At 43.2% G+C, this 21,629-nt stretch overlaps 1 protein-coding gene across 16 annotated transcripts in view; it reads left to right on the forward strand.

The window, feature by feature from the left end:
* Positions 1-7,250: 7,250 nt before the first annotated feature.
* Positions 7,251-21,629, forward strand: part of LOC146184121 (uncharacterized) — a 54,095-nt gene continuing 39,716 nt past the window's right edge. For 7 of the 16 annotated variants that reach the window (XR_014708835.1, XM_084609273.1, XM_084609276.1 and 4 more), the window contains exons 1-2: positions 7,261-7,396; positions 15,915-15,994. Coding sequence is in view for 10 of the 16 variants with exons in the window: in XM_084609273.1 (XP_084465399.1) it covers positions 15,991-15,994 (4 nt within the window). In the remaining 6 variants the exon portion in view is untranslated. Of the gene's footprint in view, positions 7,397-7,679; positions 7,695-15,914; positions 15,995-17,870; positions 17,908-21,286; positions 21,386-21,629 lie in introns of those variants that run through there. The other 9 variants (XM_084609279.1, XM_084609286.1, XM_084609277.1 and 6 more) reach the window with 8 other exon arrangements.

Below are 21,629 nucleotides of genomic sequence, written 5' to 3' on the forward strand. Positions count from 1 at the left end.
CAATACTCGCCTCGAGCACAGAAGGAGCTGCTGCCTTATTCCTCGGCTCATTCAAAGACTGTGAAACGCGCTATTGCTAACCTCTGCCTTGGGCCTGCTCTTGTGAAGTCGTGTGAACATACCATGCAGCCGAGCTTTGAAAAGCAAGTGGATTGATTGGCTACGGCGGGGTTCCCAAGCTCAGTAATCACTGGTGATGCTGAAACCTTTCTAAGGAAAACCAAACGTGTAATGTTCAAAGAGTCGTGCGAGACAAGAAAGCAAAGCGTGAAACCAGAAGTGCTACCCTATGTTCACAGGGTTGCGCACAATGTGAAAAAGGTGGCAAATCGACATGGCGTGCCTGTCGCATTTTCCGCTCCACGAAAGCTTGCACAATTATGCGCGCGCATTGCGAGCAATGAAAAAAAGGGCGCTTGCAGCAAAAAACATGGAAAGCAGTACGTGAAGTGCTGCACAGAAGTGGTATATGAGATACCACTGACGTGCGGAAAAGCCTATGTGGGCCAAACGGGGCGCTGCATAAATGACCGTGCAGCTGAACATGCACGATCGCAAAAAGAACCAGGAGGTGCACAGCTTTCACAGCATTGTGCAAATTGCTTTGTGTGCAACCGAGCGGCAGAACATGCGCCAGGGAAAAAAATATGCGTGCACTGAAAGATATGTGAACCACGGCTTCATGAGATAAAGATTCTGGGCAGAAGTAGAGATTTGAAGGCACGCGAGGTCTTGGAGGCATTTCACATAAGAAAGAGAGGGAAAGCATGTGAGTGGTACATCAGTTCACCTTTTCAAGACCGAGATGACATATCTTGAACGGTTTGTTTGATGCGTCGTGTTGTTGTTCATGTGCATGCCTTAAAATTTCTATATATTTGCTGCCTTGGCAGTGAATAAAGGTCAGATGAAGTTAGCGCTCGTCCTGCGTCATTCTCTCTTGTGTCACTTCTTAGCACTATTATTTTCAGTCTTGAACAGTATGCACTATTTAATAGCCCAAATTGATTCTTCTAAACCATTTAATCATGTTGGCCATAGGGGCCATAAGTGACTGAAAATATATTTAGAAAGCTGCGTATAGTCACTGAGAACAAAATATATCAAAAAGGCTGCGTTAATCATATCTGGTTCACTTTTCATACCCTTCTACTTTTAGATGACAGACATGGAGTACGACTGAAATCGACAATATGCAAGATTGTCTGCCAACTTGAGCATCACAAGAATTTTTGTACCTTTTCTCCAGCTTTACAGGACACAATAACAGATTTTTTTGCAGATAGTGACAGTGTAGGGCAGTATTGTTTATGCATCCAGAAATTACGACACCAGAGCCTAATGGTTTTTGCTTGGTGCATGTCAAGAAACGAAGCAGGAATAAGTTCTTAACAGAGGTCCATATTTTAAAGCAATGAAATTGCTCATGGATCTTTTTCTCAATGTGAAAAATACAGGTGTATGTTAATGAAGCAATGAAACTGAGTTGAAAATGAAAAATAAGTTATGTATAAACAAAGAAGGAGGGTAAAAAAAGTAGGAAAAAGCTCTGAAGCACATCACATTTTCCACTGTGGCCATGGAAAAAGCCTGGCTCTTCTGGACGATGACATTGGCTAGGCAGTTTCCATCAACCTTAGCCTCAGACCATTTGTGCCAAGTAAACAACTTACTGCAACATTTCTAACCGTGAAATAAAAACCACTATTGATAATATGTCTATGGAAAGGGTTCGCTTCTCGTCTCGCAACTCATTACATGATGGAGCTGAAATATGTTATGCTTATAATAAAGTTGGCTATGAGCTTGTCACACTTTTTGACAGTTTTCACTGGTGCAGTATGCCACTGTGAATGGTACATCTGGGCACTCTATTGATGTGCATTCCACTGGTGTCTTATTCATCACATGCAGTGTTTATTCCCTTCAAATTTAATTTATTCTAAGAGTGGCACAAGGTTGCAGCTGCAAGGTGCATGATGCAAACCAGCAACTTTCACTTGATGTACTAGTGGTGAAAGTGTGTTGCTATTGCTAGGGGGAAGTACTATACAACCAAGGCACAGCAGAAGCCAAATATTATAGTGATTGTGGACAACCTCTGCCAGAATTCTAGTTCATCGAGACAGTTTGTCCATATGATGACAAAGATAACAGTAGCAACTAGTGCAGCTCCCTCATGGCTGCATGGGCAGCAAGAGCGCAAGTATGCCGCAGAGGTTAAAACATGTCAATGATAGTACCTTTTTTGCTTCAAGCACATTGGCTACAAATAAATTACTTCTCCTCTATGCAAAAACAGTCATTGACTTTGTTTCATGCATTTTGTCTCGCTTAACTGATCAGTATTAGACATATACCTTCACCAGACATGGCACTTTGGGCTAGTGGCGAAGATAAATCAATATATTGTAGCAATAAATTGTCATTAAACTTTTGTCACTTACTTTGTTTGCAAAAAAAAAAAAAAAACTTGCTTTTAGAAGTTGAACCCCTTATACCACACCAAAAGAGCAACAAAACGCTGTTTAGTGGCCAAACTAACGAAACAAAACTCGCGAGTGCATTCAGAGGCAGCAGATGGCGACGGGGCATAACGCAAACAAGATTGTTCTGAAAAGTGCCACATGGCTGTCATTTATCGAAAAAGTAGCATACAAAAACAATGTTTCATACTGTGAAGGTCACTTCCTCTGATGATAGTGCGGGCGATCTCCAAATTTTGGAGTTGGTTTCCAAGATCAAATAAAAAAGGCGTGCATGTCACTCATGAAAGCGGACGAGTACAAACTTCGTGCTTTGCACGTAACCAAACATCAATCACAGCTGTTTCATTTAGAGTTCCAACAACAGAACTCACTTGAAAGCTTGCAGAAGCCGCACATTACTGTCAGTAGAACAAAACACGTCATCCCGAAAGCAGCCAAGTGATTTTAATCTCCACACTTTCATTTCATTGTCGCCTAGCAAAATGCACAAATCATTCTCACTGCATGCACGGCGGAACGTGTCTGCACGCAGTAGAGGTGCAACACGGGCGCCAAGGCCCTCGCTGGCGCCACCCTCGCTAGCTGCATCCGTTTGTTGGGATCGGATATATGCTTCCCGGCATTGCTGTAGAAGACAGTTTGTCAGTTCTGCTGCTGTGAGTGTCAGGGATTCGGAAAAAAAGAAATGGTAATTTGGAAAAAAAAAAGAAAAATATTTTTCTGGATCATATCAGCTACAGCAGACATCAGCCACTATGCAAATATTCATGTAGTTAATTAGCTAACATTTAAATTAACATAGCCTTTTGATTAGTGTCAAAGGCAAGTCGATGGGAATGTTTCTTTCCTGCAGTCATCTCATCATCTCTTAACAAAACCAACAGCAAAAAAAACTGAAGGAATTGAGCCAATTATCGGAATGATATATAAAATGCGGAAGAGATTGGTAATAAACTGATAGGCTTGTATAAAGACTCATGAAGCCCGCTTAAATAATTTTTAGTTAAGAAACCAAGCTTAAAGGTATACTGAACAAGTATCCAAGAATATTGAGAAAGCACCAGAATTGCATTCTTAAGACACGATTACACTAGTACAGACACATAATTCAGGTTAGTTTTGAGCGGATGGCTGTATTTGTGACGTTTTCTGAGCAGCCGCCGGACCAGAGGCAGCGCGCTCCCAACTGTTAGCCGGCGGGTGTGACGTCACTACTTCTCTCAGCAACGTCATGGTCCCATGAGCCCCCGCACCTAAAGTTGAATAACACGATCTGTCGGGCTAGTTGGTAACGATCCATATGTATCAGCAGCGCAAACACAATCAGAGGAAAAGAAGACTAAGAAAGCGCTCTGTCCTTTCTTAGTCTTCTTTTCCTCTGATTGTGTTTGCGCTGCTGATACATATGGACCTAAAGTTGGTTGACCATCTACATGCAGTGTCAGTTCCCCCGTGTCGCGCCTTGAACAATGATGCGAAGCGTGGAATGCTTAACAGGAGGGAGGTCGAGGAAGACGCGTATGGAGGGCGCGTATAGCGGAAAATTGTTTGCGCGCAGGGAGGGAACGATGAATTGTGCGCAGGAATTCAAGCGGCAAAAAAAAAAAAAAAGAAGCACGTCCGTCCCTGCGCTTTATGAGTGCCACGGGGGAAAGGAAAAATGAACAGGCACAACCGGCTGCGATGGGGGTGTTGTGACGTGATATCTGGTTTTGTCAGAGCTTTCATAGAAGCCTACTAGGTGCGGCGATTTGAGAAATATTCATTAAAATATTTACTTTCCGCTCATTTCTGTTCATAAAGTGGACTGTTTTGGTCACTTCCAATGCCATAGCTACCATCTGCGCTGGAAATCTCGGCAGCAGTTTTTTTATTCAGTATACCTTTAAGACCATCAGCAACAATGTGTGGGGTCACTCTATGTTCTTCAGATTTAAGCCTTATGTGGAGTGGGGCTTTTAATGTACAAAATTATGCAGTATTTACAATCATAGATGAGCACAATACTGAGCTTCAGGGAAGCTAGTTTGGCAGTCTAGCATTTGTGAACTACTTTATTGAAGATCCGGTGCCTGAATAAATATTTTTACCTCCTACCAGTGTCGACAAAGAATGCCCGACAGTTTTTGTAAAGGAACTGTGATGATTTGAGCTTAGTACGCTTTTACAAACAAATCTTTAGGTGCCTAGAATGCGCCACTGTCACAGCATATATTCCCACAGTATACAATAATCAAGTATGGCTCTTTTAGTGGCATGGTCAGAGGAATGTGATTTGAGTGGTGACCTGTGTGAATATTAAGATTCTGCTTACTCCCCGTTACGCCACCCATGGCCATGAGCCTTCCTATTCAATGAAGGAATTTCAACTCATCTCACTACAAAATACAAAGCAGACTCTTTTAATGGCACTCAGGCGAGTTGTGTCCCCTGCCTACCATTAAAGTGCTCCATAATTGAATTTATATTACCAGTTCATGGGCACAGACCCAGATAGGAAACTGGAGTAACGTGATGCCTATCTTGTATATCTCAACTTGGTGTTTTTATCTGCAGCCATTTTTGTATGAAAATACTACGAAATTTTCTTTTGGCATTCAAGAAACCATGGCTAGATTACAGATAGGTTTACTTTTAAGATTTGAGTAAGCAATGGATAAATGTCTGATCAGAATTTTGCATGAAATGTGTTTGCAGACTTCAGATGCACAGTTTGTAAAAATTGATAAAGCATCAAAGTTTATTTCTTAGTCAAGCAATACAGCACCCATGCTACCTCCAGCTCTAAATTTCTACAAGGTAGAGAGCACCCTTTTCCTCAATTTATAAGATGTTCTAGTCTTTAGGGGTGTTATTTGAATACACTAGGTGGCTGAGAAGCAAGCCTTGTTGCCCGGTAAATATGGCATGTGCAATAATTGCATTGAAGCAATCCTATTGATATCTGAGCCACTCAAGAGAATGTTCAGTGCCATAGACTCAACTGTTTTCCTGTCACCCTCTGTGCCGCATATTCTGCACACAGGCATCCACTGGTCCTCTTGCAGCTTTCTGCAGAAGCTCTTTAGCCGTGGAAGCTTCAGCGAAGTAGGTTGATGTGGACGGCAGGCTTTTTCAGCTGCATTGTTAAAAAACACAATCAGAACAATGAAAAATACTAGCAGTAAATGAAAGAGCACTATGGCTCATAGAAATTGTATAAACATAAAGTTATGCTGAAGAAAGCCTCTGTAAACAGCGTAGAAATAAAATAACTACACACAGGAGTTGGCAACTGAAAATAGAGAAAAAAATGTCTAAATTCCTGTAACCAAAGATAAGCAACATATTAAGAAACATGTTTAAAATTACAGATTAAAAATGACAATGACATGCTTCTCTGCAGTCTAGTAAAAAGGTCTAACACATAAAGAAAGGGCAAGTGGCTCTTCTTGTACCATGCTGGAGTTATTAGCCCCGAAAATGTGCAGAAGCATATCTTCCTCAAACAATTTTTTTCTCTCCTGAAATATCTTCTTAGTGGTACTTTGCAGACTATATAGAACAGGTTATATATCATGTAACCAGAAAAGTTCCAAACTCAGAAGCTGCTACCAAAGAAAAAAAGAACTTTCTTGCCACCCTTCCTACACCAGTGGTGCCATGCTTCCTTAACTTGAAACCAGGCCAGTCCAAAGTAATGGGTGAGATACCATGTAACACATGTTATGGTCCAAATGATTTAGGCACAATGCTTTATGCATCTAAATGATAAAGGCACACACATCCAGGGCGTGTGCCTTGCCACTACTGGGAACTAATGTGTGGAGTGGAAGGTAGGGGAGCCAAAGGTACCATAACAACTCCATTTCAGTTAAATCACTGTTGGTGCAAGTATCAAAAGATCAAGACGAAATTGAGGCTGACGAACCATGCAGCACAACGGAAACCACAGTCTTATGGTTCACTTTCCTGTCTGCCTTTTAGCCATTTTCTTAGCTTTTTTTTTTTTTTTTTTGGGGGGGGGGGGGGGGAGTGTTGTTTGACCCTATAACTGGGTTGGAATTACTTCGTCGAAAACACAATACGTCATTTATACTAACAAGCTTCTCGGTCACAGACTGCCTGCGGGAGCAAAAATTCCCGAGTACTTCGCTAGAGAACGAGTTTATGGTATCCGATAGCGTAGACGTAGATACACACGCGAAAGAGGCGACGCAGCACGCAGGCTTCTCGAAGGCTTCACTTCGCTATCAAACAGCGGCAACAAGCGCGACGACTGAAGGCTCGCACGATGAGCGCTGCGCCTTTTCATTCACGCTGAATAAAGGCGAAATCGTTGAAGTACTTACCTGTAGCACTATGTAAACACACTGCAGTGCTAACGTGCCTCCTTCAGAAGCACCGGAAACACAGACGTCGCTTTTCTCAACGGTAAATTTTCTAAACACGTTCGTCAGCTGATCACGATTTCTTGAGGTTCTTCAGCGACGCCGGCGCCTGAACTTCGGTCTCAGTCCATAGTGCACTTGCAGCATGTCAGAATGAAGTGTGAACCGTCGCAAACGCGACCATTTTTCACAAAACACTACAAATTTCAACAAACAAGGAGCAGCAATACATTTTCAAGGGACGAGTAACGTTATAGACACCATAGTAACGTGGGAACTTTAATATTGCCGCCATCTTGCCCAGTGCGGCCAGACCATGGCCAAACTTCGCATGTCGTTCATTAGAGTTGCGATGATTTTTTAGTTCTGGTTTTGTTTTTATAGACTGACTTCTGTCTTATCATTTGCATGTATTGTTTTGTAATTGGACGATTAGGATCACATGACCTAAACGTATAAATAGCAGTACGCGCATCGCGCAAGGTTCATTTCAGCGCAGCCTTGCGTGGTAGCGGTGATGCTTGAATTCAGCGCAATGTAAGTTGACTTTGTATTTTTCTGCGACTGCGGGCCTGCGGGTGCCAGTATGGCGGTGGCTGTGATCGTTTGCTTTCATCTTTGAGTAATCTAACTGCATCACCAGAATTATTCGACAGTTAAAATTGCTTCGTTGCAGACATGAATATCTATAAGCACCTGCATTTCAAGACGGCAGTATTTGGAATGAGAAGTTTGAGAATTTTCGTATTTTCAAGTAAACTGCAATATTTGCCTGGTCACTTTAGTCAACATGGCTGCCAAGACGTCATAGGCCTGCCTGTGAATTCAGCGCAATGCAAATTGACTTTATGGCCATTTTTTTAACCTGCACCAGCTACAACAGTTTAGAAAACCTCCTATACCTCCAATGGTTTTAGCTACACTAGTGTAGCTGGTGTAGGATAAAAAAATGGCTCCTTCGTCTTTTTCTGCGGCTGACTATTGGGTGCCAGTATGGCGGCGACTGATCGTTTGCTTTCAACTTGTAGTTATCCAACTGCATCGCCAGAAATGTTCGACAGTTAAAGTTCCTTCATTGCAGACACGTATATTTATAAGTACCCGCATTTTAAGACGGCAGTAGTTGGAATGAGAAGTTGGAGAATGCTCGTATTTTTCAAGTAAACTGCAATATTTACTCGGTTGCTTTGGTCAATATGGCTGCCACCCGTCTGGAGAAGGCATGACCACTAAGCCTAACCGAACCTCATCATTGTGCCGTCAATTTTATACTTCAGCGGAGCTTAATAATTTTCCTCGTGTGCTTTCGACAGAATCATTATTTCGAAACGGGTGTTCGCACTGCCGCGGTATTATTATTTCAGCATTCCCGCCTTGCCTTTCCTTGCCTAGGCCAGACCGAAATGGTTTGCAGTTTCATGCTGCCACAGGACGTCACGATATCGACGCACCCGCGTACGTGTGGTGTTTGCAACTGCATCGTGTCAGCAGCATCTTCTGTTATGAGGATTCGGGCTATGAGGGACAGTGTAGTGAATGGCTCCGTATATTTTCAACCAACTATAGTTCTTAAACGTTCATTGACAGCCATGGTGCTGAGTCTGATCAGTGTGACTCGATCGGAGGGGATAGAAAGCGACTGGTAGAACCTACGTCACGGCCACGCATTGCCGTCCTGGTCCTCCTTGCTCTCAATGAGTTTTTTTTACTTTTTCATCCGCCTCTGACGACAGCGTGGGGTGATGGGGGAGCGGCGTCTGCGTACGGGAGAAAGCATACGCGACGGCTGCACACTATTTCCTATCCTTTTCTTGTGTGTGTGTTTGTGTGTGTGATGACCGTCGAAAAGATTCGGAGGTGTGCGCGCTCTGAAAAGCTCACTACGCGTTGTTGTTGTTGACTGTGCGTTTTTTTATTTCACATTGTATGCGGGGAATGCGCGAGCTGCGCTCTGTTCACGCCATTCTTTGCGCTTGCGGCTCAGCACGTATATATGTTAACTAAAACTGGTTAATACTGCGCAAGGTAAAACTGCGCAAAGACGTTGACGAGCAGGAGGCAGGTGCCTTTACTGGGCAAAAGTTCGCTTGCTCGAGATAGGAATGTGGCGAAGCGAAAAAAAAAAATATGGGTGCGGAAAATGCCTTTAGTATTACGCTCCTTATCTTCTATCCATATTTTACAGTACAATACAATTTTAATCCAAACATAGTATATCATGTGCATATGTTTGAGGTGAAGGGAGAAAAACCCGCGTGATGGCGGCAGCCGGCTAGACGATGCTCACACCACCTTGGTGTGCTCGGCAGTTCGGTGCTAGCTGTGGCATTCAATATTAGTAATCATATTAATAAAATTTTCTTGTAGGCTTTCATTTCATATCTCAATAACGTTTATTTGCTATAATTTGCTGAAAAACCGCTGAGGATTGATCGATCTTCGCAGAGTCATTCTTAGTTTCATTTTTCGAAGTGTCTAAAGGTACGTCCGACGTATCCATTCGATTCTCGTAAAGATACGGCGGACGTCGATATACAGGCTCATGGCTATATGCACGTCGAACGCGGCCACATTCCGCTTGCTACGCGTGAATGAATCTTATCCTCTGTGATATCAGCTAGCCGCGATTCTCGATGAGGTGCTACGAAGAGTGCATCCGTTCTAACATAGATCACGGTCTTCACTTAGGGTTGTGTACGGCAAGCATCGCTGTCACGCACATAGCTGCAGGCGATGCTACGTACTGCACCAGCTCCACCAGCTGGCATCGAGATACGCACATTCACGAGCAGCTTTCGCTTCGCACTAAACTATCACCTCGATCTGCCCGTAATGCGAGCGAGCTATTCCTAGCATTTACACTGTCTTAGGTCCTGCATCGACCTCCGAAGATCTAGCGCCGGCACAACACACACACACCTCGCCGTGCAGAACATTCGGCAGTCCAAAGTATGTATGTGAAATGGCATTATGCTCGTTCCTCACATGCAGACCGAGGAAACAGGATGTTTCTAGCTAAATTCTTCGTTTAAATTCTACCTCAGAGCCATATGGCACAAGAGATGCCGAATCTACTAGAGGCCTGCGCTGCTACTGCGGCGAGGTGCACATCGACTCGTCGAGGCGAAGACCTACTGCACCGCACCGCAAGAGTGCACAACCGGAAAGCCGGAAGCGCGAATGATCCGAATTTTCTGTGAACAGCAATGTTATTTGGTATTTAGGTGAAGACTAGACTAAAGTGCTTAGCCTGCATCTTTTTCTTGTCGTTGAATTTTGCGTACATGTAGTTTAAACCCCCGCATGCTCGAGGTTAGCGTGACCCGACTGGAGTGGCGAGGAGAAATAAGGTACACCTGTTAGGAAAATGCCACTTCTTGCACCTAGCACCTAGCACGTACATATAACGTACACCTCATACCAACTTCGATTTGGCTACATATGGCTACCATGTTGCCAATCTGGGGATCTCGGATCCGTCCGGCTTTCCCGACGGATCCCAAGGCCCATATCGGAGAAAAATGCGTTGGGTCCGTCGGAAGAACCCTACCGATCGGGTCCGTCCGCCGTACCTCTGAAAAATATTTCCCGGATCCGTCCGTCGTATCCCGAAGAAAAACGCACCGGATCCGTCGGACGTACCTTTAGCCACAGCCTTCATTTTTATGCTTTTTCCGTGACAGCCACACAATATGACAGTCGCAGCTCTCCACTTTTTGCTCCTATACACGGAGCAGATTAAGCGAAATATTTTTGAGGATGCTTTACATTTGGCGAGGAGCTTGTACCCGTGCTGCTCACAGGTCTCTTCGCGGTGTGTGATCCAGTTGGTGCACCAGAATTTTCCTTTATTAAGTACGGCTCTGCGCGAGCGCTCGAAGACAAGTGCGATGGCACAAATCGAGCAGGGAGCGCAGCTCGAGGTTCCACGCCGACGTGCTTGCTTTTTGCGAGTTTTTCCGCTTTTCATTTACCATGACAGGTCATTAGCAGTTTAGAAACAAAGCTGTGTCCAGCATATATTTAGGGGGAGGGAAAAAGAGCGCGACCCCCCCCCCCCCATTCGTGTCACCGGCCACTTTATCTCGAGACCATTTTATCTCCGCCAGCTAGGAAAGGAGGGGAAAAGGCGAACGAAAACCAAAAGCGCGCGCAGAAGAGCCACTAGCGCGGAGCGTCGGGCTAGGGGAGGTACAGAAAAGCCTGTTGAGAGGGCAATGCGTAGCCATGGTAGCTAGTGGTGGTGGAAAGCATTCATTACAAAAGGAGAGGTTACTTTGTGACGTCCTATGTCACTCTTGTCACGTGATCTTGTCCGCCTGACGTGGAAATTCGCACATCGTTTAAACAAAGGGTAGAAAGTTTTCTTATCGGGTTTTAGAAAATATATGTAATGGTTCTTATTAAAACTTCCTAGGGCCATTTTTTAACCTATACCAGCTACACTAGTGTAGCATAACACCATTGGAGGTATTGGAAATTTGGCAAATCGGTATAGTTGGCCTAGGTTAAAAAATGGCCCTACTGCGAAATTGCCAAAAGAATAGGGAAGATGTACTCTAAGTACTAACAAGAATAGATGGCAACCTGCTTTTGTATCCTTGCAGTCCTTATACATTCGAGTGCGAGGGGTCTCAAGACACATAGCTCTTAGTGTGGGGTGTGCCAGGCACGAGATCTTCCTGGCTTAATTTTTGCTGTGTAGCACAGTACATGAGCATCTTGAATGTAGCACAGTACATGAGCATCTTGAGCTTAGCCTCCATTAAGCCCGAGCGTCCTTACCAGTGAGCCAGTGTAAACAAAAAACAAAGGGCTGTGCGCAGTTGTTGTGCATGTGGTGCTTTTTGATGGCTGTTCTGTGGCGAGAGCTTGGCAAAGACATTGGATGGGTTTCGTGTCGTTTGTATTTTGAAATGTATATTTTTCATAATTGCTCTTTGGTCATGTGGGAACAGTGCAATAACCAATGACATCATCTTTTTGCATTCTTTTGTAATTTTAACATATGTTTGGAGAAAATTTAATCTGTAATCTTAAATTGAAAGTGGAGGGGTCATTTGCAAATGCCAATTTTCAAAACTATGTATGCACATAGACTTAAGTATACTAAGCACTCTGTTTTGTTCTAATTGCAATCATGCCTTCCTTGTTGGAATTAACAGTATTTGCTTATAAGGAAGCTCATTTGCACATACTACCAGCCTGTGCATGCTGCAGCTGCTAATTTCAGATAGGCAACACGAAAAGCTTTAGAGGCAATATGTCTGCAACTATGCTTGCTGAGCATTTCTGCACACTGAAGACTGCTGCTCTTTCCAGTTGCCTCACACAGTGAGCTTTTGAATGATGTTTGAAGCTGCAGAGGAGTGTGGGTGTTTATTTCCGTGGCATGTTGATTATAGTTTGTTGAGTGAGACTAGTTAGCAGTCCTGCATATACTCCCATGGGAGAATATACATACACAGTAGTGCTTCATGTACAGTGATTGGCAACCAGTTGCCAATCGCCAATATAGACAATTTGAAGTCTTGGTAATGACGAGTGGGCTTAGAACAGTTCTTGTTTGCAATGATGGCTGAAAAGTGGAAAAATGGCCCTAGCTCTGAAGAGAAGTCCCTAACCTCTCAATAGTTATCAGTCAAAATCTGGCGATAAAGAACAAATCATGAGGAAGTAAAAATTTAGCAACAGGCTTCAGTATGTAACATGCAGTGTGTAGATGTATCTATCAAGAAGTGGTTTTATATCAGGAAAATGTAGAAATGTTTTAGAAGTAAAAAAAAAATGCAGGTATATTTTCAACAAGTGATGCATCATGTTAGGGCTGACAATTCCATTTTTTTTGCTCTGCCTCTGGCACTTCTTTGGATGTGGTAAATTGCCCTTGCACATTGGCACTCTGGGTTCAACATTAGGGTCTTGGAATATGTTAAGTGTTAGATAGGCAGTTGAGGTCCAATGGAAAGTGTCTTGCAGTAGGCAACTTATCTCATGGTGCCCTCTAGATTATATTTTTTTAGATTAAGTACTTTGAGTGTACTTTACCAGTACTCGGCTTGAAATATATATTCTTTAATTAACCTTCAGCTTCCAATTTAAGAGATGCCTGCAAGCTTCATCCTACTTGATTGCCAATATAAGGGGTTGCTACATGGTCTCAAATCCAAACTTGCACACATTGGGATGGCAGCCGAATTGAAGGTTCCTTTTGGGTTGGCACTGTGGCACTGCTTGGTTGAATTTCAGGCTTGCAGATATGATGGGTTGCATTCTTGCTTCCAAAATAATGAGGAGCACCATGGCCACTTCGGTCTTCGTCAGAAGTTTGGTGTTCTTTATTTCAAGGTATTGGAAGTTACATTGTCCTTTGCCAAGGAGTGGTGACTTGCTCAAGCAATGCCTAATGGATACTCATAGTGCTGTTCATTCTTCTGCATTCTGCATCCAAACACTGCCAGCAGGCAACCATTTGGCTTGTGAACTGAATATAAGTGCCTGAGCTCCCTCCAAAAAGATTAGGAATGTTTCACAATGGCTTTGTTTATGGATCCCTTTAGGTCAACTTTGGGCCAATCAGTGTCTGCCTCTACGGATTGATTCCAATGATACAGATTATGCTTTCACTGAAAATGGTTTTTTCATAAGCTGGAAGAGGCCGAAAATGAATCGAAGGTACTGCCTTCACTGGCTAGATTTGCAACCAGTCTGTGATGCCTTGGCACAATTCATTCCACAATTCACCTTGCACTTCTAATTATTGTACAATATGGTGATCACATAAGATTTATTTAGCTATCAAGAGTTTCAATACATTCAGTAGATAGCTTCTCAGTGTAGCTTTCTCGGTAATAATAGGTGCATCTTCTACTGCCAGACATATGTCAATATAACCAGAAAGATAAATGAAATTTTGACTACTTAAAAAAGGAAAGGGGTAGAACTGCTTTTATTATCCATTTAACCTATCTGACCATCTCCTCTGCATTATGAATTGCCCATTGGTATGTTGGCAGTAAGTTTCCAGTTTTCCCTGGGGTATATCACTGCTGTTCTTTAAAAAAGCAAACCAACAAATTCTTTCACTGGCAATCATTGAACTTCTCATAGCTTATGGTGCAGCAGTTTTCACCAATTCTTTCACCTTCCTAGTCAGGTGCTTCTTTTCCTTCTCAATTTTGTTTAGTTGCTATCCGCACCACTGGTTAAAAACTAGTTATCAATCCATGTATTTTGATATGTGGCTGTGTTGACTGCTTGCTAAAAGGAAATATTAAAATTTGGCTATGAAGGAAACGATATCAAGCCATCATATTTGTATTATTCTCACCCTGTAGTCTGAGCACTTCAATTATATGTTCAGTATTAGTGCAGATTGTTTGACATGCCAGGAAATGAGATGTTGCCTCCTTTCCCAGAGAAATATTAAAAGGAGAGTTATTACCCCTTACTGTTGTTCTTGTTATGGAGTCCATATTGCTGAGGTCTGGTCAAATGTGTATGTGGAGGAAACTGTGCAGGCAGACTGGTGATGATGCCCCAGTTTGATTTCCTAGAAAGTTTGAATTCAAGAATTGGCTAACTAGCTAATCTATCACCCGAACAGTTGGCTCGAACAGGTGGCAGATTTGTGCTGGCACTTGTTATGGCTCACTCCAGCACAGCCCTTCTAGAATGAACCTTGTCTTGGAAAACTGTTAAAAAAATTTATACTGCATTCTATGTGTAGTTGCCAGTGCCATTCTTACTTCATTGCCCATTGCAAGAACCTAATCATCCATCACATGTACTTAGCGTGCAGAGTTGTGGCTTCCAATTAAGTAGCACCTGGTATTATTTATGCCATGAATGCAGTGAGCATATTCATTACCTATAGCACTGTGGCATGGCAGGTATTATACAATCGGTGCATCCACATTTTTGGATTTTATTGACTACATGCAGCATCTGTAGGTTCCGAGCATTGTTGTCTGTCGTGTAGCTGCTCCCCCAAACCATGAAGAGATGACTCGAAGCTGTGAGTGATAGCAAAGCGGTAGAGCAATAAATCTTTGGAGGCAGTTATATTAGTAATAATGGCAGCAACATTGCACGTTTTCACTTACTTCAACAGCTATATTTTCAGGCCACTTCTATTTCGTAGTTCTTCATGAGACCTAATGAAATTACGTGCATAAAATGACATTATAGCAAGTTGTGTAGCTTCTATAAGAGCCAGGATATTCTGTCAATAAATGAGGCTGCTTGCCTCCTAAATTTTAGACATGGTCCTGACGCTGAGTGTTCCTTGCTAGGGGCTCACAATTCTTTCTTTGGGGTAGTCGTGTAGTTGCATTGTACATGGGAGATTATACTGACTCTTCTGTGATATTAAATCAGAAAAACCAGTAATAGCTTTCAGTCTTAATTGCCACTTCAACTAGTAGGTCATGCCAATGAGAACATTTCAACCATCCTGATACTGAGGTCTCCAGATAATTTTATTGACCTTTCCAGTTGTATGATCACTCCGTTGTATCTTGTGATAAGTTGCATCAGCATTCACAAGAGCAGTTTGTAAAAAAAACTAGCACTATGAAAACTAGATTGGTGTGTTGGGGTTTTTGGCACATAAGCGACTAAGGCTATCATGCACCAAGAACAAGGTTGTTTGTCTTTTCTTTTTAAATGTGATTAATCCATTTTTAAATTGTTATAGCTTGTTAAGGATCATTGCTTCATTTAGGAACCCGAAAATGTGAGAAATTTCAACAATTGTATCTTCTCCCAAAAGCAGTCTAGGATGAAAAAGGATCTGTTCAGTGTAAAACGGTGCAAAATATTTGTTTTAATTTCTCCAGTTTAGCGCATGAGAGTAGAATGTGATATGTTGTTAGTTCACCTCCACATCCTTCACATAAAGGTTTGTCTTCTGTTTTAGGAATGAAGTCATGTGTTAAGTGCGTGTGCCCAATGCAAAGCCCCTGCATGGCCGGCAGTGCTGTGGAAGACCAGTAGCTATGCCATCTCTGCAAGATGTTTTTTTTTTTTTTTTTTTTTTTCACTTTTATTTCAGAGGCTGACGGCTGACCTGCAGAGGGCGTTTTGTCCCTCTCACCGACCATTGTCTCCTTTCACCTGCAGCAACTCCCATGGGTGAGGAAAATTTTCTGAAACCTTTTAGAGTTGGCAAGACTTGAGGGCAGAAACCATTTGTGATACTCATGTCTGTAATGGCGAGAGAAGCTGCTGCAGCTTTCTTTTCTTTCATTCTTTTTCTCTTCTACACCTGTCTGAATAGTACCCTCTACATTTTTCACCTGTTTATCTTTTCTCAAGGTTTAGAAGTGCTCTAGCTAATTTGATAGCTTGGTGGTAAGGGTGTTTGGGTACTGGGCCCAAGGGCACCAGTTCAAGGAGGGCCATTTAGTTGGATTTTGGTACAACTTAAATGCAAGGCATCTTAAGGACCTGTCACACCAGCATGACATGATTGACTCGGTCTGCCAACACCGTGTCTTCCTGATGTGAGAGTCTGCCTTACACTGCGCCAAAGGAAATGGTTGGCTGACAGTCTGTGTTGACACCGCATCACTCTCAAGATGGCTGTCGGCTAATGGACGTCTAACTGCTGTGTTCCACTAGCGACACAGCATGTGTCGTTATAATGCTCCGTTTCTTAATTTTTTTATCTCTTTTTCTGTCATGCGAAATTCTCTTTTTCATAGCCCCTCCCTTTTTTACTTGCTGGCTTAACCTCATAATAGCATAGGCAGGGACGCTTTATTTTTAATTCTGTTTCACTCCAGAAGATGCGCCTTGCCAGTCATGGTTATGGGCAGTCTAAATACTGCCAAATACTTGCCGTAGTGGTTGCTGGGTCATATAAGCTGTGATCGAAAAATGAAAGCGGTCTGAAGTAAATATGAGCTAGTAGCAATAAAAAAAAAAAAAAAAAACGGATAAACTCTGCATGGGTCAAAATTGTAACCTCCTGCTTTTAAGCAATCTGCGGTAACCACTGCAGCACGAAAGCCAAGTCTAACTTCTACTTGATGCGTCGACGTATGTTTCACCTGTTAGGTTGCCTCTTTTTTCTTTTTTGAGGTGTGAACATCTTGATTCAGTAGGGGCGATAAGAGTTTACCGCTTAACTGTAGAATGTCCAGCTTGCTGAAAGTGAACTGCCAATATATTAAATCATGCCATGGAGTACAGTAGCAGGTAAAACCTTCGGCAGCTTGCACAGGGCTGGCTATGGGACCGAACGGCTGCTGTTCGTTCTGCAAAACCTGCTTTCATTGCCCACATAATTCTCAAAACGCATTATATAATGACACTAAAATTTGTTTCGTGACTGGTAACATAGCATTGAGGTTGGCTAGCAAAGTAGCAATGCATATAATTCCGCAGCAACTAGATGGTAAACATACTCCGATCAAAGTGGAGGATCACAGCAGACAGGTAGTACACATCAAAAGGGAGCCCTGCATAGGTTCCACACCTCCTTTCTAAAATCACATCACCCCACCAGTCCCTCAGACTGTTCTGGCATCATCTGCAAACATAAATGCTGCCAATACCATATGCACTCTGTGCTCCCACTCAAAGGCCGCCCTTACCCACATTCTTTCATCCTGCTCTGCGTCTCCTCCCCCCACCCTGCCGGTGCCTCTGGAACCTGGGAGGACTGCGAGACCTCACTGCAGTCAGTTGACCACGCCAGGCAGAAGATAGTCGTCAGCAGGGCCTCACACATAATGAATCTACGTAACATAAATGTTTAGATCGTGCGATTGCGAATGGGTTCGTGCAGAGACCTAGGAGGCCTGCGTGCCTCAAATTATTTTATAAAATAATGCTTTTTCCTCCTCCTCCTCCTCCTCACAGACAGCAAGCACATTGAATCTACGTAACATAAATGTTTAGATCGTGCGATTGCGAATGGGTTCGTGCAGAGACCTAGGAGGCCTGCGTGCCTCAAATTATTTTATAAAATAATGCTTTTTCCTCCTCCTCCTCCTCCTCACAGACAGCAAGCACATAACAATGACTCACCACAGTACATTGTAAGTTGTCTTGCTCTTACATGGAAGTGATTGTGCATGCATTTAGTACCTGGCATGTATTTTTCAACATATTTCAAAGAGTATACGTGCTTCCACTATGCAAGAAAAAGGGCGACCACAAGACATCATCATGCTGCATTGCAGAACAGTGTAAATTTAACTCAATAAACTCAAATTGACGTTTTTTAAGAATAGGTCATATATTACCAAAAAAGGTTGCTAATCTTTAGGAGATAAGGAAGAAAAAAACTCCAGTGTGAGCAAAAGCAAAATTCCAAAAAGTCCAATTAGAGCTTACATGCTGCCCTGTTTCATAGCTATTGCCTGATTTGCTTTTATTGTTAGTGACCCTTGCTTTTGCTGAATAAATATTTTATTGCTAATATAAAATCTTTTTTTAAATATTATTTCTGGTTGCGCCATACCATTAGTTCTTGTGATTTGTGCAATCATATTGTTAAACACGTTTTTGTTTGCGTCAATTCTTTACTGATGCCTTTAATGATGCTGTAGGTATTGCAAATGAACAAAAAGTCAAACCTCGTTATAACGAAGTCTCATTTTGCGCGGAAATTCGTTCGTTATATCCGATATTCGTTATAAAAGTACAAATTCCTACAAAAAAAAATTGTGTTCATTAACCCAAGTAAAGGCTACCCTAAAATGGAAAGCACAGAGCTGAAAAAAAAAAAAGCATTTTTTTTTTCTTTAAAGCAAATCGGGATTTAGGCCACGCAGAACTGATTTATTTAAAAAACGACGTAATCTTCATTTGGCAGCACTTCACACTATTCGATGGAATAAATTTCTCAACGAAATCGAGACTTTGCAGCGCTTTCCCAATATTAGCTGATTTGGCCACAGGTAGGTTCTCAAGGTACCTTCTCAATTTCCTCGCCATATCGGCGGCCCCGGTGCTGCTGAGAGTTCGCTCTTCGCCTTCTTCACTCTCATCGCTGCTCCTAGCATCATCTGTAGGAAGCAGCTGATCGACAATTTCTTGGTCGGTCAATTCGGGCGCCACAGCAAAGTTGTCATCGGCAGCAATAAAGTCCTTGAACGTAACATTCGGAACCGCCAGTTGACGCCATGTCGTCTCGTCGAAATTGTCCGTTCACCTTCAGAATCGTGGGCGTCGTTGGGCTCAGTCTCGCTGGTGGATGGAGCTAGGCCAGCATCAACAAAGCAATTTCTTATTGTCGACTGTGCCACTTCGTTCCATGCACCGTACAGCATGTCCAGCGTAATTTTGAGGTTTATGGCCGTTGACATGCCCCTGTCTATGTCAAATACGAGCTGCGTAACCAATCGCTTTCGGTAGCAGCATTTTAGTGAGCGAATGATGCCCCTGTCTAATGGCTGCAGCACTGAGGTCGAGTTTGGCGGCAAAAAAAACTAGGCGGACCGCTTCAAGTGGTATAGACACCTTATGGCAAGAGCAGTTGACCAATATAAGAAGCACTTTCCTGCGCTGCTCTGCCATGTCTGTGTCGAAGGCCTTCAGCCATGCTTCAAAGAGTGACGTCATCCACGCCTTTTTGTTCGAGCGATAGTCCGCTTGGACATTCCGGGCGTTGCGCAGGCACCTGGGGCGAGCAGATTTACCAATAACAGTTAGCCGCCTTTTATCTGACCCATCCATGTTGACACAAACAACGGTGACGCGGTCTGCTTTTCCTGCCTCCTCGACACAGTTCGTTCTTCGCAACGAGTGGCCTTTCCGGGAGCAGCTTAAAAAAAGCGCAGTCTCGTCCACGTTGTAGACATCGCGCATCTCGTAGCCATCCAGTTGCATACGGAAGCTTTCTGCCCACTTCTCGCAGTTCTCTACATAGACGGCTGCTTCTTTGCCCAACAAGGTGTGGCAAACAATCTGGTGGCGGTCTTTAAATCGCTGCAGCCAGCCACTGCTTGCATAGAAGTCATCGTGGCATAAGATGCAAGCGAGACTTCTTGCCTTCATTTGAAGCACGGCACCAGACACAGGCAGGCTGCGCGCTCTAACGTCCTTGAACCACGCGAACAAGGCATCTTCAACATCCTGGTGGTGACAATACCTGACGCGTTTCCTGTCGTTCTTCACGGCGCCTGCAGAGTGCACGTTTTCCATCTTCTGCCTTGCGCTCAATATGGTTGACAGAGTGCTACGCGCAATGCCGAAGTCTGCGGCAATCTTTCTTCTTTCGCCCGCTGTCGACCGCCCTGAATATTTTTCTTTGTTTCAAGAGAAACTGCTTTGCGTTTCGGCGCCGCCATGCTGCAAGACGACGGCACGACCTCGAGGAAAGTGAGCACACGCGCGGGTCGGCAAAAAGTAGGGGCAGGGGCACGTGGGCGGTGGTTCGATCACTTGCAGGTCACATGCCAGGCAGCCGTTGATGCTAGATTCACTCGCGGTCCCTAGATGGCGTGGCGTGCGAAAGCGCGAGTGATTCAAACACATTTCAGGTGGAGGCGATTGATAAAACCGAAATTTAGTGTGTTGAAAATGTTTTTTTTTTTTTTTTTTTTGCTTTGCGGATTTTGAGTCGTGTGAATACGAAATATACTTCGTTATAACCGACTTAGTGTCAAATTTTCAGTTTTTCATTTCGTTATACAGAATTCCCATAGAAATAAAGCACAGCCAAACTATGCTTTTACTTCGTTATATCCGATAATTCGCTGTATCCGTGTTCGTTATAACCTGGTTCGACATCGTAGGAATATTGGAATTTAGAATATACCATAAAACGTCGGAAAAAGCTACCATTATAGGTTGATAACAGTATCCATGAAATAATGCAGCAGGGACGTTATTGTGCCCCATACCCGATTCTGATCTGACATTTCTGACTCGTGACGCTATGCTCACAGTCAGATGACCGTATATGTTGTGGAGCATGCACTGATCACATTGAGGATGGGATTTTCTGACTTACACTTCTTGTGTAGAAATTTGTGTGGTGGCAGCTCCAGCGTTTTTCTTTCATCTTGGTGTAATCCTACTGCTTTGCCATAGTTACCCAATGATCACAATTGCTTCGCTGCAGATATGAATATAATTAAGCAGCTGCATTTAAATACGGCAAAATTTAAAAGTAGAACTTGAGGGAGAGTCTACATCCATCTCAAGTAAACTGGAATATTTGAGATATTGCTTTGGGAACATGGCAGCCAAGAGAACATTGCACTCTTATTCAGGGAAAGGAACATATTGCAGTCTACCTGCCATGGCCACTAAGCGAAACACCACCATTGTGGAACTGAGTAATAGGCCGAAGCATCAGTCTACTTTAGTCGGGCTTATTTTCCTCATCACGAGTGGGATCGTGCGGAGATACAGGAGACCTGCATACCTCGAATTTTAATGTTTTTTTCTTCCTCTTCCTCCTCACAGACAGCATTGACATCTGACCCACTATAGAGCCCGAGAGATCTCACGACTATCGAGCACCTTCCCTCTGTCCTCTCTTGGTTGCCGCCACGTAACACTAAAGTAGGTTGTCTTGCTCCTACATATAAGTGAATGTGCATGAGTAATCCTTAGAGTAAATCAATTGCATTGCCGGGATTATTCAACAGTTAAAAACCTTTCGCTGCTGACATGAATATTTATAAGCACCCGCATTTCAAGACGGCATTTCGTATCTTTCAAGTAAACTACAATATTTGCCGGTCACTTTAGTTAACATGGCTGCCAAGACGTCATTGGCCCAGCCTGTGAATTCAGCTGAATGAAA

The sequence above is a fragment of the Amblyomma maculatum genome, chromosome 7, assembly GCF_055883805.1.
Source record: "Amblyomma maculatum isolate TAMU_Amacu chromosome 7, ASM5588380v1, whole genome shotgun sequence".
Taxonomy (NCBI): Eukaryota; Metazoa; Arthropoda; class Arachnida; order Ixodida; family Ixodidae; genus Amblyomma; species Amblyomma maculatum.